At 34.1% G+C, this 16095-nt stretch overlaps 1 protein-coding gene across 1 annotated transcript; it reads right to left on the reverse strand.

Moving 5' to 3' along the window:
• Window positions 1-8461: 8461 nt before the first annotated feature.
• LOC110783001 (uncharacterized) lies at window positions 8462-16095 on the reverse strand. The gene is made up of 4 exons (XM_021987303.2): window positions 15837-16095; window positions 11639-12376; window positions 9717-9757; window positions 8462-9630 (listed from the first exon to the last, which is right to left on the reverse strand). Exons 2-4 carry the CDS (start codon window positions 11955-11957, stop codon window positions 8797-8799), a joined length of 1194 nt encoding a protein of 397 aa, XP_021842995.2. The 5' UTR covers window positions 11958-12376; window positions 15837-16095; the 3' UTR covers window positions 8462-8796.

Genomic DNA, 16095 nt, shown 5'->3' on the forward strand with positions numbered 1-16095 from the left:
GATATTTCATCACAAAAGGAAAAAGCTTTTACATGCATATGTTACAAGGGAGATATTTCATCACAAAAGGAAAAAGCTTTTAATGTAATTATTAAAATTTTGAGGAAAAAACTCAAAAAAATATAATTTTATACCGATAAAAATCGATGAAAGTCCCTCCAAAACTTATAGATACTACCTGAGATGTGTCACTAAAAAAGTAACTTCACTACCTATCTTTGCACTTTCTCGTCATACTAATTCATGGAATATACGTGAATAACCAATAATTGATTTATGGGAGTCAAATAGTCCATGACATACACGCATAATCATAGCTCAAAGTCAATCCATACCGAACAAAAAAAAAAGTTCTGGCGTTCACCTTTTCATTTTAATTTTAAATTTTCATAATTCTGTTTTGTACAAGTACAATTTACATTATTTTGGGCCAAAAATAAAATAAAAAATTAGTGGGGCTGGACCTCTAACATTCCAAATATTTCAAATACAAATACATATTAAATTTATAGGGTTAGTTTGGTTGACATTTTAATGTATGAGAAGTTTCATTTCCTAGGAAGGAAGTAGTAAATAGGTTGTTTTGTTGACATGAACATAGGAAGTTTCACTTCCTAGTAAGTTCTACTTCCCCCTAAATGTAGGAAGTTGTTTACCTAATCCCTACTAAGTAGAACTTCCTATGGGAATTACAATTTTCTATGCTCAACCAAACAAGAATTCTCAATTCCTAAGAAGTTAAAATACATGGAAATTACAAGTATGTGGGAAATATAACTTGCTAAGTGCAACCAAACATCACTTTAGCCTGGCCATAATTAATTTTAAATAACCAAATAAATAAATACAATCACAATTTTGATGATATTTAGACACTTACTACCTTCATTTCTAAATAGGTACCGCATATCTATAATTTCAATTAGTATAAACTTCATATATTGATAATACCCAAATTCTTATATGAGATTGTCCTCACCATCAACTGATGGTGAGACCAATTCACACTTGCGAATTTAGGTATGTTACTTCTATAGTTTAGACATGTTACTTTTTTTTATAATTTTAGAGGAGGTACTTTTTTTAGTTTAGGTATGTTATTTCTATAGTTTATACATGTTACTTTTTTTATACGGAGTAGTTTTAGGGGAGGTACCTTTTTAGTTTATGTATGTAACTTCTATAGTTTAGACATGTTACTTTTTTTTTATGGATTAGTTTTAGGGGAGGTACCCTTTTAGTTTATATATTACTTCTATAGTTTAGACATGTTACTTTTTTTTATATAACTTTAGAGGAGGTACTTTTTTAGTTTAGGTATGTTACTTCTATAGTTTAGATCTGTTACTTTTTTTTTATAGTTTTAGGGGAGGTACGCTATTGGTTTCGAGCTCGTCACACCATCAAGTTGATGGTGTGACTGGTCTCACAGGAGACGCGCTGTTGATAATATATATAATATGTAGTATGAATTACATAATGAGACAAACCCAATAACATATTACTCTCTTAGTTTCTTAGTTTTTCTGTTTGGATAAAAATACGGGCATTAAAAAATAGGAGGAGTGTGTAAGAAAACGGTGATTAAGAGCGTTTTTATGGGGAAATAGATAGAGTAGATGATTGTTTATTGATAAAGTACAAATAAAAGTGGATGTATTGATGGTTGTGTGGGAAAAAGTAAATTTGTGTAAGAAAAACAATCATGATTTATGAAAAATTGTATGTCCAGAAATAGAAACAGTAAAAGTATTGGGTAACGTCCGACTAGGAAAACATGAAAACTAACATGAAATGGAAGGAGTACATAATGTTATACTTCCCTTGTCCCATAATTATAGTCCCGTTTGACAAAAAAACACGGATTTTAAGAAAAATAGAATATAGTACATGAAAAAGTGGAATAAAGTACAAATGATGATTGAGTTGTATGGAAAAGTGGAATAAAGTACATGTGAAAGAGAATATAGTACATATGAAAGTGGAATATAGTACATGGTTGGGGTTTTCAATACATTTTTAATTAATATAGTACATGGGAAAGTGGAGACTTTAGTAGATAAAATTAGAAACAAGACTATAATTTTGGGACGCCCGATTTAGAAAACAGGACAATAATTTTGGGACGGAGGGAGTACTCCATCTATACCAGATTAGTTGTTATACTTACATTTGCACAAAGTTTTAGGTGATAAGTGGATGTTTGGTTATCAATCGTTATTTTATTGAAAAAGTAGATGTGATAGAAGATAGTGGAGAACGTAGTATTTTTTAAAATTGAATGAGAGAATGTGTACGGACAAAAAAATTAGTGGGAAGAGAGAGACAATATAATAATTGCGGGGTCATTCCTATTTTAGAAGTGTAACAACTAATATGTGACGGACGGAAAAAGGATAGTGTAACAACTAATTTGGGACGGAGGGATTATACATAGTATTTTGTATACTAATATTTTAAAAAAGGAGCCCTTTGTGACTCATTCGCACTTAAAAAAAAACAACGGTTTTTTCATGAAATGCCCATGAGGTTTAACTTAATGCACCAAATACTCCAAAACTTTCTATAATGCACCAAATATCCCTGAGATTTTAAAAAAATAACATAAAATGCCCATGAGATTTTTTCATGAAATGCCCATTAGGTTTGACTTAGTGCACAAAATACCCCACAAACTTTCCAGAATGCACCAAATTCCCCTGAGATTTAAAAATTTTAACATAAAATGCCCTTGAAGATGACAGAAGTTAAGTCTCCATTAGCGTGATTTTACTTTTTTTCCCTTACTCAATCATTTTCTCTATTAATCCTAATATTAACACTTAATTATATTAATTAAACCCCCCAAAAAATTAATTAACTACTATTAATTTAAAAATAACCCAAAACTTTTGTTTGGACTTTCTTTCACTTGCTTTTCTTCTTCACCTCACGCCATCAATCATCATCGTCATCATTTTTTTCTTCTTCTTCCACCATCATCATCTCTACAATCTTTCTCTTTCACCTTTGTCATTCTCTTTCCTAAAACCCTGATTATTTCAAATCCAGATTATTGAAACCCATATTATTTTCTCAAATCCACATTATTCCAAACCCAAATTATTGCAAGCAACTCAAATTACAAATCTCCAACCTCAAACAAATTCAATTTAGAGGAGGGAGAGTCAAATGATGTTGATTGGGTGATTTTGTTAAATTAATCGGTGGATTTAAAGGAACGGAGTTCGAGCTCCTAAAGCTCGACTGCCGGAGTTTGAAATGGAGGAAAGCAAAAGAGGTGGGGAGTGTGGGTGGTCAAAGGAAAACAGAAAATGGGAGAAGTGGCCTGGAGTTAAGTTCCTGTTCCGCTGCCTCCTCCACCGCCTGTTTCTCTTGTTGTTGATGGTGATGATTTGGCCGCCGCTGAAGAGTGGTTGTCCGCCGATGATTTACCTTTTTCTATAGGATTAACTTGAAATTTAGCATTGCATGTTGCTGGGAAAAATGGGTTTTTGTAAAATTTCTTGCATTTTTTTCTTTTTCCATTTTAATGTAATCAAATTAATTTTTTCTCTGTATTTTTACTTTTTATTTTATGAAGATTAGGGTAAGATATATGATATTGAAATGGGTGAGAAAAAAGACAGAAGAAGCAGAATGGTCTGTTGAAAAATGGTGAATAATTGTAGTAAGGGCCAGATATACAGGAAAAGATTCAGAGTGTGTGTGAAAAGGGGTGAAAAAAGGGAATGAATTTGTGGAGTGACATTTTCTTTCCCATAGGTTGTAAATAAATGAAAAGGAAAGAGAAATATGAAGAACAGAAAAAAGAAGGGAAAAAAGAATGGAAACATAAATAAATTTGCAGACTCCATGGGAAGGAGAAGGTGACAAAATAAAGGAAAGAGAAAGAGGGAAAAAAAAGGAAAAAATAATAATTTAATGTTAACGGAAAAGTTAACGGCACTGACGAAAAATGGTCTTTTTTTTACGTGGAAAAACAATGTCATTAATAATGAGTCATACGACATTTACAATGATACAATAGATCTACATACTACAAATTTAAAGAAAATACGTAATTGTTACAATGAAAACAATTACTCCCTTTGTATTTTAAAAAGAGATATATACTTTGATCGGTACGTGTGTTAAGAGAGTGAGTTAAATTTATTAACATAAGATGAAAGTGTGGTAGTGGGTGAATGATTTATTATAGTAAAAAGATGAGGTGAGTAAGTGTTGGAACCACAAGAAAGAGAGAAATATTAATATAATTGGAGGTGGAGACTGTAACATGTCAAAAAATGAAAGTGTATTTCTTTTTAAAATATGTCCGTTTAAGGAACGTGTATCTATTTTTAAAATATGGTGGGAGTACTATTCTGCATCTTAAAGCACAACTCGTACTCCACCGCTTTTAGTTTGACGCGATCAATGATTTTCGATGTTTTCGCATCTTTTTAAGTACAGCCCTTCGCAATATGCGCATGATGTTCCGATCGACGAATGGATGATAAACGCTAAACCTATATGAATCCAAATCTCCTTCAAAATTATTTAAAATGGATGAGAATCAAGAACGTAGAAAGATCTAGGAAAAACCCAAATAAATTGGGAACAACCCAAGAATAAATTGGGAAACGAAATAGAAAAAAAAAAGACAAAACGTGAAAAGAAAACAATGAAAAAACAAGAAAAAGGCTAGGGTCAAAAATAATATAATTTTTGAAATTAAACTATTTTCGGCCTAAACGGCCAGAAAATAAAACCCTAGGAGATGAGAGAGAAGGGAGAGAAAGGAGAGAGAGAGAGAGGAGCGTGCATTAGACGTTTTAAAACCTCAAAGGTATTGGGTGCATTCTGGAAAGTTTAGGGCTAATTGATGCATTAAGTCAAAACTCAATGGCATTTCATGAAAAATCCGAAAATTAAAAGAAAAAGTTGTATACAATGAAGCCACATATCACATAATCACATTTCTCTTGCAATTTTTTTAAATCATACTGTACATTTTTACTCTCTTGCATTTTCATTTTTATTAAACCGTCGTGTATTTTTATTCTCACACTTATTAGTTTCATATTTCAATCAAATAATTTGATTAAGCTCCATACTTATTATCTACCGTTGTTTCGCCATTTTCGTTTATCGTTCTTCCTCTCACAAACCAACTTTTAAAGATAAAGTAACAAAATAAATAGTGTCAAACGTAATTAAAAAGGGGACAAATAAATCATGCAACTATTTTGTATCGGACGTATTATTGGATAATTAAAAGGTCACTACATTACTAGTGGCTTTCTTTTGGAAAATTGGCCTATTTGTAAATATAATTGACGTTAGATAATCCATTAGTTGGATTTTCAAATCTCCTGATTTACGACTTTTTTTTGCTCAAAGTTCGACGTGATGTTAACATCTATGATCTATCATTGATAAGTTGTGAAGAAAATTGGATTATATTGAAGGAGACTTCTCCTTAGACAACTAACTAATTATAAGGTTGTTGATGGGTAGCTATTTATGTTTGATTATGATGTCATATTTAGGGAAATTTGAAAGAAAAAAAAAACACTCTATTTTGGTGTAAGAAAAAATACAATGCTATCAAATTAATAAAATCAAAACGTGCTTCAAACCTGGAAAAAGGCCGTATATCCAATTAAACCTCAATACTTATTTGTATAAATATTTTTTTTTACTTATTTGGATGAATAAATTAGTAAAAAAATAATCTTAATTGTACGTTGTACTTAATAAGATATAACCGGTTGTATACTCTTAGGCTCCCAGTCACCGACTAGGATTATAATTTGTATATGTTTTATGCTTTTGTAAGAGCGTTCATTAAGAATGGTTCACTTTGTGAGTTGAAATGTGGTACCTAATCAAACAAGTTTATTTTTGCAAACAACTTGTTTGATAAGAAAGATTTTTTAATAGAAAATTGTTATACCGGATATAAAGAAAGATTAAATAACGTAAATAAAGAATGCAGAAATTTAACGTGGCCTGTTCACTAACAATGTGTTAGCTATGCCCACAGGAAGAGGGGAGGAAATTTTTATTGATCTTGAGGAGTGCAGATTACAGAATATGACTATGACCTAGAGAGTTTATATACTAGTCTCTAGATAGATGTGGAAAACCCCAGAAAATAGGCCCAAAACAGATAACCCTAGTCCAGAATAACAGATAGGCCCGCGCTGGGGCGTAATAAGTAAGGGGTTTGATTGATTCAAGACATATTCTAACTAAAATAAAGAATAAGGCGGATAAAATTATATATATACTTCCGTAACTTAATTTTTTGAAGGGAATAGGGAAATTATCATTAATAAATCGTCATACGTTATCTACAACAATAATTAGCCCCAAATAACATATAATCTAAAACATCAATATGAAATTCATTGATCCAATTTACTAGTATGCAATTAAGCTTCAGAATCGCTTCTTTGATATGGTAATATTCCAACCATAATCGACTTTCAATAACTCAATATCTTTAATATCTGATGTTAGCAATTGAAATCTGATCTTCATCTTGACGTTCTTGATCTTCAACAAGTAATATTTTTCCCTCATACACATAAACCTAAGAAATAACCTAAGAAACAAATTTTCTCGAAGGAAAAGAAAAGCCTCGCCTTCAAGGGAGAAAAGGTTCTCGCACAAGGAGCAACCATTATTATAACCTAAAGAGACAAACAAAATTAAAGGAGTAAACCAACAAAATAACAAAGATTGGGGCTTTTCATCAATAAAAATCAATGAAAGCCCCTTTAAAATATTCGCTAGAGGAGGCTAGGGTTTGAGAGAGAGAGAGAGAGGGGGAGGAGTAGCGGGGTTATGTGAGACTACTTCCCTAACTTACTATAGAGAGTTTAATATTTCTTTATCAAAATTATTGTTACTAGCTAATAGAATGGATGACAACATCCAGTTGAACCTTGTAATTATTAGTAGATTGGATGATAACACCAGGTTGAACCTTGTGTGTGATACAACCAATAATATTTCGTTGTCTATGTGATTGTTTAGATATATAAATGAGATGGGGTAGATCTTCAATACACTCAAAATTATGCCAATATCGTTCAGTTTCTTCTAAAAAAAAAGCAAAAACAAATCTATTAATGTTATTAATGATGGTCTCAATATCAAGTATTTTCTTTATTTTTAATTTTTATTTTTCCAAATCTTTGGGTTGGTGTAGGAGTACAGTTTTATCTGGTTGAGTTTAGAGGCACATGGTGTGAGAAAATGATAGGGGCTAAGAAAACTACTTGTACAATGTCATGAAATCTGGTTAAGTTGGACCCAAAGTCCCAAACACAAATACTATGACTTGTATTGTTTGTATAGCTAAACCATGGACCAGAGCAGTTAATGCACCAACTTGGCTTTGTTTCTTCACACAACTGTCTGGGGTTGCCTTTGCTAGTCATAATATTGCACATGATTTGTGGGCTACATTATGTTTACACGTCTACGCATTAATAAAATGCTCATTTTAATGCTCCGCTACGATATACTCACTCCACCGTGGACTACTCGCACCGCTTTTTTTATAAAGCCGTCTCGAAATACTTATATTGTTTCTATAAATGACACATTTTTCTAATTTTATATTATTTCTCCCACTTATCTAAGGTCCAACTTGTAAAAAACATTAAAAAAATCACCCCAACACCACCACCCTAAAAAAGTTGACACAATTTCCACTAAATATATTAAAAAAATACTCAATATCAACTAACACGTAAGTCAATTAAATTTTCTTAAACTAGGTGCCGGTCAAACCGATGTGAATATTCCGGGACAGAGGGAGTATTGGTTTTCAGTGTACGTGATGCGTGCGTACGTTTGAAAAATAAGATTTTATATGCAGCTAATGTTACAATACTCTCTATAAATATATTTTGACATTTTAATTAAAAATTAAGGGTATTTTAATCTTTTAACATGGACACCTGGTCCTTCCATCTTCCCTTATAGAATAAAAATAAGTTATTTTAGGTATTTACACGAAAACAATACCAATTGATTAAATTTATTTTCTGTTATGGATAATATTATTGTGAACGTCATTTGTCATTATCTATCTCAATTGGTCCAGACGTCCAGTTGATCTACAATGAAATTTACAAATTAACGCTATCACAAAGCAAAACTCATTATCAGTATAATTTTGTTTCAGTGTTACCATCAAGTTAATTTTTTTTAAGCGTATAGAAAGAGGAAAAATGTTAGAATCAGCTAATACAATTTTACGAAGTAAATAACTAGTATTTGGGCTCGGGCGATGCCAGACAAGCTACAAACACAATAAAGCTTTGACGGTGGTATCTATTGTCTAAGGCATCGGATCAAATCCCGTAGATATCATTGCGCCTTTGTGATTCTATGTACACCAAAAGAAAACACACTAGAATAATGTAAATATGATTTGTCAGAGATAAATACAAGCACATAGAGAAAAACCCCATAAATATATCAGTGAAATTACACCAGAATTTTTGGTACATCCTCAAATACTTGCTATCATCATCTAAGAATCTAACAGGAATAAGGGTATTTGTCAACCATCAGCAAATTGTGTTCTAGAGAATGTAAACCAGTTTAGATCAATGAAACTACAGATTTACACAATTACACCTATGATTTATAATCTTATCAAAAACCAGACACCGGAAATGATCCGTGCTTCTCTTCTCCCACCAATCCACCATTAAAAACTATCAGAGCAGTAAAACAATTGTTACGAGTTACGGAGTACATAAGAACATTTTACCTTGATAGGACGCTTCATCCTTTCTTAATGCTAGGACCTGCTGCAGTCTTTGAGCACCCACCTGTGCCGTGATCAGAAAATCTTCCACCAAAAAGATGCAGTGGGTGTGAGCTTGTTTTCTTCAGTTTGCCAGAGTTCCCTTTATTAGAGAGACTCTTTTTAATTTTCTGTATACTGCTTTTCTGAGGAGTAACACAATCACTAGCTTGAACACAACCCCAAGTTCTTGATGATCCCTCTTCACTGAAAGTTCTTAATCTAGGGAAATTATTGCGCAACCTGGGAAAGATAGAAGGCTGTTCGGGGGAACTTTCTCTTTCAAGTTTAGAACAAATAGGACAAAGAGGATCACTTTTATGGGACTTTGGAGTTGTCTGATCCAAGCATTCTGCGTGGAAAACATGCCGACAAGAAAGAACCCCAGCAACAGGCATATCTTCAGTTTTAACAATCCGTCTTGAGCTCCAAGGTGATCTCTGCGAAAGTAATCTATCACATAAACCACATTTAAAGCCCTCATTTGCATTAAACTCAGGCTCAAGTCGATCAGAAATATCAGTCAAATCAAGACTGCTACTGCCACTGCCACTGCCACTGCTCAGCCGATGAGAATCCCTCTGGGGAGTTATAGCATCATATGAAGAAAGTCCTACAGCAGGGCTTGCAGATGCTTCTCTTGTAAATGAATGAACTGGGAAGGATAAAGGATGTATTGGTTTTGACATGAAAGAACGACGGCTTGGGAAGTTTCGCGGTGTTGAAAGGTTCAGCTTTCCTGCATGCTCAAACTCACTACCATCTGAGTGAGGTGAATTGAATCCCCCACCATCTCGAACCATGGAAGTACCCTTCAAAGAGAGAATAAGTTTACTAAAAAAATGCATGGTTTATTTTTTTTTTTTTTAGACATGAATTAAACACTAAAATATAGTACCTCCATTGTAGGCGTGAAGCTTAACGGCCCAGATATAGTATCTGCAGCATCAATATTATATATCAAAAGGGGCATAACTAAAATTAAATGTTGGAAATCAATTAAAATAAAGCAACTGAAGGAAAATCAAATCAATGCAAAGGCTATAAGACGGTACGGTTTTCCAAGAAGGGAGGAACAATCTAGCTAGGCGTTAGCTAAGAGTATTAGATGTTGAGAATTCACATGTTAGATGCACACCAGAAAAATTGACACATATATAGCTTTGAGCCATGAGTAACACTTCATAGACAACAAGCATATGAATTGTTTTCCGCATTAAGTAGCCCCTTGATTTCAACACCTAGATATACTATCAACAATTTATATTTAAGCCAAAAACATGCAGAAATTGGCCGACCATGGTATCTGCGCCGCTGCACACACTTAGACAACTTACTTCTAACCAAAGTGCTATCATTCACCCAAGCACATCAGAATCCAGAAATCATGGGTTCAAAATATGAAGACTTCCCAGATATGAGAAGCCCTAAGGTCTAAGATTGTCTACATCATGTCTGGCAGGGTTTCCTGCAAATCTAAGAGAAAACTATTCACACAAACAACTACAATTGAATCTTCCAGCAGACAAATGACAAGAGAAACACTATAAATGGACATCTAAAAAGTAAAACCTAGGCTGCATGATAAAATGATAAATCAAAAAATGGGAAAGGAACGGCACAAAGGATAAAAAAATTAAAAAACGGTGGCCGGGAGAAATGAGACCATCAGCTTTGTAAGGTGTCCCAAAAAAATTGCTCAACCAACACACAGTCATCCAAAATGGACCTAAATTTAACAGCTAAATATCAAGGTGTATTAATGTGGTGTTCACTTCACCTAAATTTCACTTGTCTTATACGAACTTGTATTATCTGAACTTATAAGACCTAAATTTATCTTATCTGAATTTGAACTATTAGCCTGGACTTATTAGACATACAATAAATGAAAATAAGGTGGAAGAGAATAGATCCCTAACATATTAGTCATGAACTTATACAATCCAAACCTATCTTAACCAAACTTATTAGACATGAAATAAGTGAATATAAGGAGAGAACAAGCCTACGAGACAAAAGATAACACACCAAAATGTACAGAATCCTCCACACAAAAAGGAAATATGCACAGCCACAGTCTACATAAAGAAATTCACAAACAAAGTATTTAAAATGATAGAATTCCTAGAAAGGGATGTCCCAATCAACCTTCACATAATTTAATTGAATAAAATTGGTATAAGACATAAAGACTATGTCTGTCAATATATAGCCTTATATTTTCATCAATTTCAAGATGGACAGACTATAGGAGAGAGGGATTGCCAGAATCAGAATCTCCAATTTAAGGCATGTTAATTATCTCCAAAGACACCAATAGAACCACCAGAATCACTTAAGGCTTGCTAATGATCTCCAAACACACCAATAGAATCACCAGAATGACAGATAAACCAGATTCTTGCTACTCAACCACGTGCCAGTTGCCAAAATACAATGCCCTTCAATTTTTGGTTTACCCTAATCAAGATACACTTAACAGAATATCAAAGTTGAATTATGGCCTTATGTTCTGTTATCCAGCAGTATCTTGTCAAAAAAGATATAGGCTACTAAGGCTACAACCTTCATCCTACTTTAGACTCTATCTTGCTCCATTTAAAAGAAGATGGTCATTTTTTGCTACACGCTGAAGTCCACGGAACCATAATTACAGTTAAGTTTGCACCGTTTAGGACACTCTTACTGAAAGATAAGAAGAAGTGAAATACAAATTATTGATTTCAACATGAAAATCACACAAAAAATAGGTTATTCATAACAAAAAGCAAGGGTGGGAAAGAAAAAAAATGTTCCCGAGAGGAAAGCAATACACACCTCTCCTGGCAGAAGTTTCAAAATCATCAATACTGACTCCTCGTACTGGTGGGGGTGTCCATGGCTGAATAAGAGAAGCATCAGACGGACTACTAAAATACAGGGCACCACCCTCAGATGCAGAGTATTGGTGATTTGGATGATAACCACCTCTTAACCAACTCCTGCTTTCTTTACTGTTTGATGATGTAGATCCAAACAACTGAATGCTGTCACTAGAACCATACTGTATTCCTTCAGGCTGGAAGCTATAGTCCCATCTTGATGGTGGTGGCGAGAAGCTTGTATTAGTTCGCCAATATGGTTCATGAGACCCCATAGGCCACTCTCGGCTTGTTGCATTAGACCCATGTGGCCTAGCGGCCACACAACAAAGGGACCCCGTCTTAGCTATATTTTATGAGACCCACAAGACCAATCCCCTTGGTTCTATATTTACCAACCTAACAAATACGAACCTTGAGAATACTACAATCTTTACACAGTTACACCATTCACCAAGACCTATGTACGCAAGACAACCATTTTATCGCTTTCCAGTGATCTAATTGTAAGATATTCTCCAAAGAGAACAAATATTTCTCACAGAAGTTAGATATAGAGAGATGCTAATACTTTATCATAGAAAGAAAAAAATGATAGATATCTACACCAACGAATATTACAGATATTGTTCCATCTTCGACGGCTTCTTAGAATCTTATAACATGGTTCCAACTTGAAGCCTCGATATCAGTCCTGCGTAGTACACAAAAAGAGAGAGCTTAACCATATTGTTACCAATATTAACAGTGAGAGCTTAACCATATTGTTCATTACCAATATTAACAGAGAGAGCTAAACCATATTGTCCATTAACAATATTAATAGAGAGAGCTTAACCATATTGTCCATTTCCAATATTAACAGAGAGAGCTTAACCATATTGTTCATTATCAGACTAACAGACAAAGAGGTTATTTATATGCTGAATTAAGAAAATCAATTTGATCTTAAGGCTCATAAAAGATCAGGAAAAACAAAGAAACCTGCTAGTTAGACTCATATGAAAAAAGCCGGAACTCGGAACAAGCCTAAATACTTCATCACCATGGATACTCTAGTTCCTCAATAGGTCACTTGCGTTTAGTGGCCACTAAATAGTCTTAAATACCACCAAAATTCTTATCCAAGGAACTGGAAGATACCTAAACTGATTCCATCCCTTTGAGATGCCCAATCCGATATATAACATATCCTTCATGCTCAAAGGTCAATCGCTTTATGTATAGGCTTAGTGGTTCAAAGTGCAAAAAATGCTTCCTGGAACATAAACATAAGTGTCCTTCGTTCCATAATGGTTCTACCTACTCAAAACACCTAAAGTAGTTGAAACCGTAGAAAACCTAGAACCACAATTGGATCCAACAGCCTAATCTCCCAATGGAGTTGGAAGATATGTTAGTATGTAACCATGGCTAGCCATTGCCAAGTAACTAGCCAATGAAGCTGTTAATGTCCAAGCAACATCCCTCGCATATGCCCATGGCACTCCAAAAACACATCTCAAACTAGCTTACCATAGGTCTATGTTGTGCAAAGCACTACTGTGTCTGGCCTACACATCTCAACTATAAAGGCAAGTCCCAAATAGTTGCACATCAATCCTCACTAGAAAAGCAAACCCCACTAACATGTTAGGGAAAGGTTATGACTGGCCTAGAGACAAATTTACAGACATGTTTACGTGCACCCAGTCGAACCCAAATCCAAAATTCATGGCTAGCAAGCAAATACATGGAAGCTCAATGCTCGTGAAAGCTCACAGATGCAAGCAAATAAGTCTAGGAGAGCTACATAAGCACTAAAAGTGCACACCACCCAAGAGGTAGCCGATGCCAAAGGCGCATGCATCAGAGTCTGATACTGTATGACTGGCACAGTGGCATCGCCTTTGCACACACTTTTGTGCTACTGGAAAATTGACAATGTTGTAGAGGCAGCAGCAAAAGGTGCTGTCCATCTCGTGCGCTTCCATAGATAGAGAAATTGTTCACCTAAACTAATCCCTACATGCCTGGATCTATACATATTGACCCCTAGCATTCCTCCCCTGTCAGTTATAATCCTAATTACCACCCAAAACCTTGCTGAATTTTTCTTTGAGATTCGCATAAATGCCTTTTCCTATTACCATTTCTAGCATACCATAAATTATAGCACTAATCTAAACTGATAAACAACCTCGTTCGACATTTGATCTTAACTGTAAAGTAAAACAATGAGAGCCCTAATCTTCCACTTTTTGCCCTCTCTTTCCTTTTTATATACTTCGTATTACTTTTCCCTAGGGCTTACATCATTGTTCCAATTAATTCATGATACTTATAACTTAAATCATGTTTTGTATTGATGCTTTTTCTATAATATTATATCCAGAGTAATAAACTAATAGTAAATGAAATTTGGATGCACTATATAACTTATATGCAAAAACTTAATCAATTCCAAATTGTCCAAGGGCATGGAAAACTCTATCCAGATTCTGTCATTGAATTTTACAATAAAATATGTCTAAATTTTATATTGAGTTATCTACACTGAGCTAAGAAAATTTTGTAGGTGTCAATAAAATTTCAGTGTGGTCATCTACTTGTTCTGGACTTCTGGTTGATAAAGGTTGAGTAGAGGCCATGCAAATAGACAAGATGACACACTACTGAGAGCCCCTACCTCAGACATCAACTTTAATTTTTTTTATTTTTTTTTTGGCATCAGCCATAATTTTGGGTAGCCACCCTCCTAAGATACCGCGAGTAAAACTGTACTTCAAGGAATCGTCCCTCCCAGATTGTCCCTTCCATGTTAATTTAATAAAAAAATAAATGAACTTTCTACAATCAATTGCCAACTTCCACCGTTTTGATATCCTAATCATTTCATTCCACACCTTGCAAAACCTTAGTGGATCACACTACATACACAGGACCAAAAAGGACTGAAGTCCTCATAAATTAAAATTTGCTATGGTTAACACTCATCTTCCACAGAATCCACACTCAAATGGCTCCCTACCTCTGAGTCCAAATAACATAATTCTTGCAACAAAATGCCCATCCTCACACTGAAAAGATTGTAGCTTGACTCCATTACTAATGAGAAACTTGGGATTTTTTCAGTTAGGTCAGACTGTCAGAAAATTGAAGCTAACTAAACAAATAAAAGAAAAAAATGGCATATAACAAAAGTCATTTTTAGTGGCCAGAAAAAGATATGTAGTTTCTATTCGAAATAAGTCAAACTTATCAGTTATCCCTTACAAAACATAGTCACAAGGTATTTAAGGCAGTACTCGCTCACTAGACTTCCACATAAAAAGAATCGGAAGCACAACAATCTAACCCAATCTAGAAATTTCAAACCCTAACATGAATAATCACTCACTCCATCACAAAAGAATGTCATTGTTCCGATTATAGAGCTTCCATAAAGATATGAATTGTTCCTACAGCAATTATAATACTCCGTATGACTTATCCATGGTACATTGGTACCTTACCCAAGCCAGCCCCCACTATTCAAACAAATATATATTTGCACTTAATTACCCCACACGAGAAGGATTTTTTTCAGAATTTTCAGAAAATTTTCATTTTTCACAGATTTCGTTCCAAAAGCCGAAGTCACCCTCATTTCCTGAAATATTTTCTCTGCACCTCTAAGAACAATGTTAAACATGGTATTCAGTGCACTTCCCTCAGCCGGCTGATTGAATAAGAAGTTCGGCGCAATTTCCATTTCCCCCTTTCACATACCAGTCAGAAATTTTATCAATTTCGAACACCCAACAGTCGAAAACTATGTATGCATGAAACTCCAGCAATCAACTAAAAACACTAATTCTCAACTGCATCTAACAACAAAACCCAATAAACAAAACGATTCATCATAATTATAACTCCACTGTCTCAATTAATCTTCAAAAAAACAAATACCCAATAAAAGCTAAAAACACAACCATTTCAACTTTTCACCATACCCAACAACTAATTTTTTTAAAAAAAACAAAAGCAACACAAAATAGCATCATATTCTTATTTCTTAGCATCAAAAAAAAAGAAGAAGCAATTAATCAACTCATTGTGAAAAAAGAAAAAACTGGAATAATTTAACAGTAGAATTTTCTATTTCTGCAATTAGAGAAAGAAAGGGGGTTTACCTGGGAAAAAACACAGTTGACTAAGAGGAAGAATGATGGAAGCCATGGGAGAAATCATTAGAAAAATAAAATCCAAATAATTTGTTTAGCAGAACATAAACCCTAATTTGTCGGAAACAGGGGAAATGTACCAAATTGATTTATTTATTTTGGGTTTACACAGACAAAACAGTGGTGCAGTAGGAGTAGTGATGAAAAAAGTGGGGAAGTTGCTCTCTTTCCTTCATCTTATACTTTTATCGTGTGATTAGCTTTTTAG

The sequence above is a fragment of the Spinacia oleracea genome, chromosome 1, assembly GCF_020520425.1.
Source record: "Spinacia oleracea cultivar Varoflay chromosome 1, BTI_SOV_V1, whole genome shotgun sequence".
Taxonomy (NCBI): Eukaryota; Viridiplantae; Streptophyta; class Magnoliopsida; order Caryophyllales; family Amaranthaceae; genus Spinacia; species Spinacia oleracea.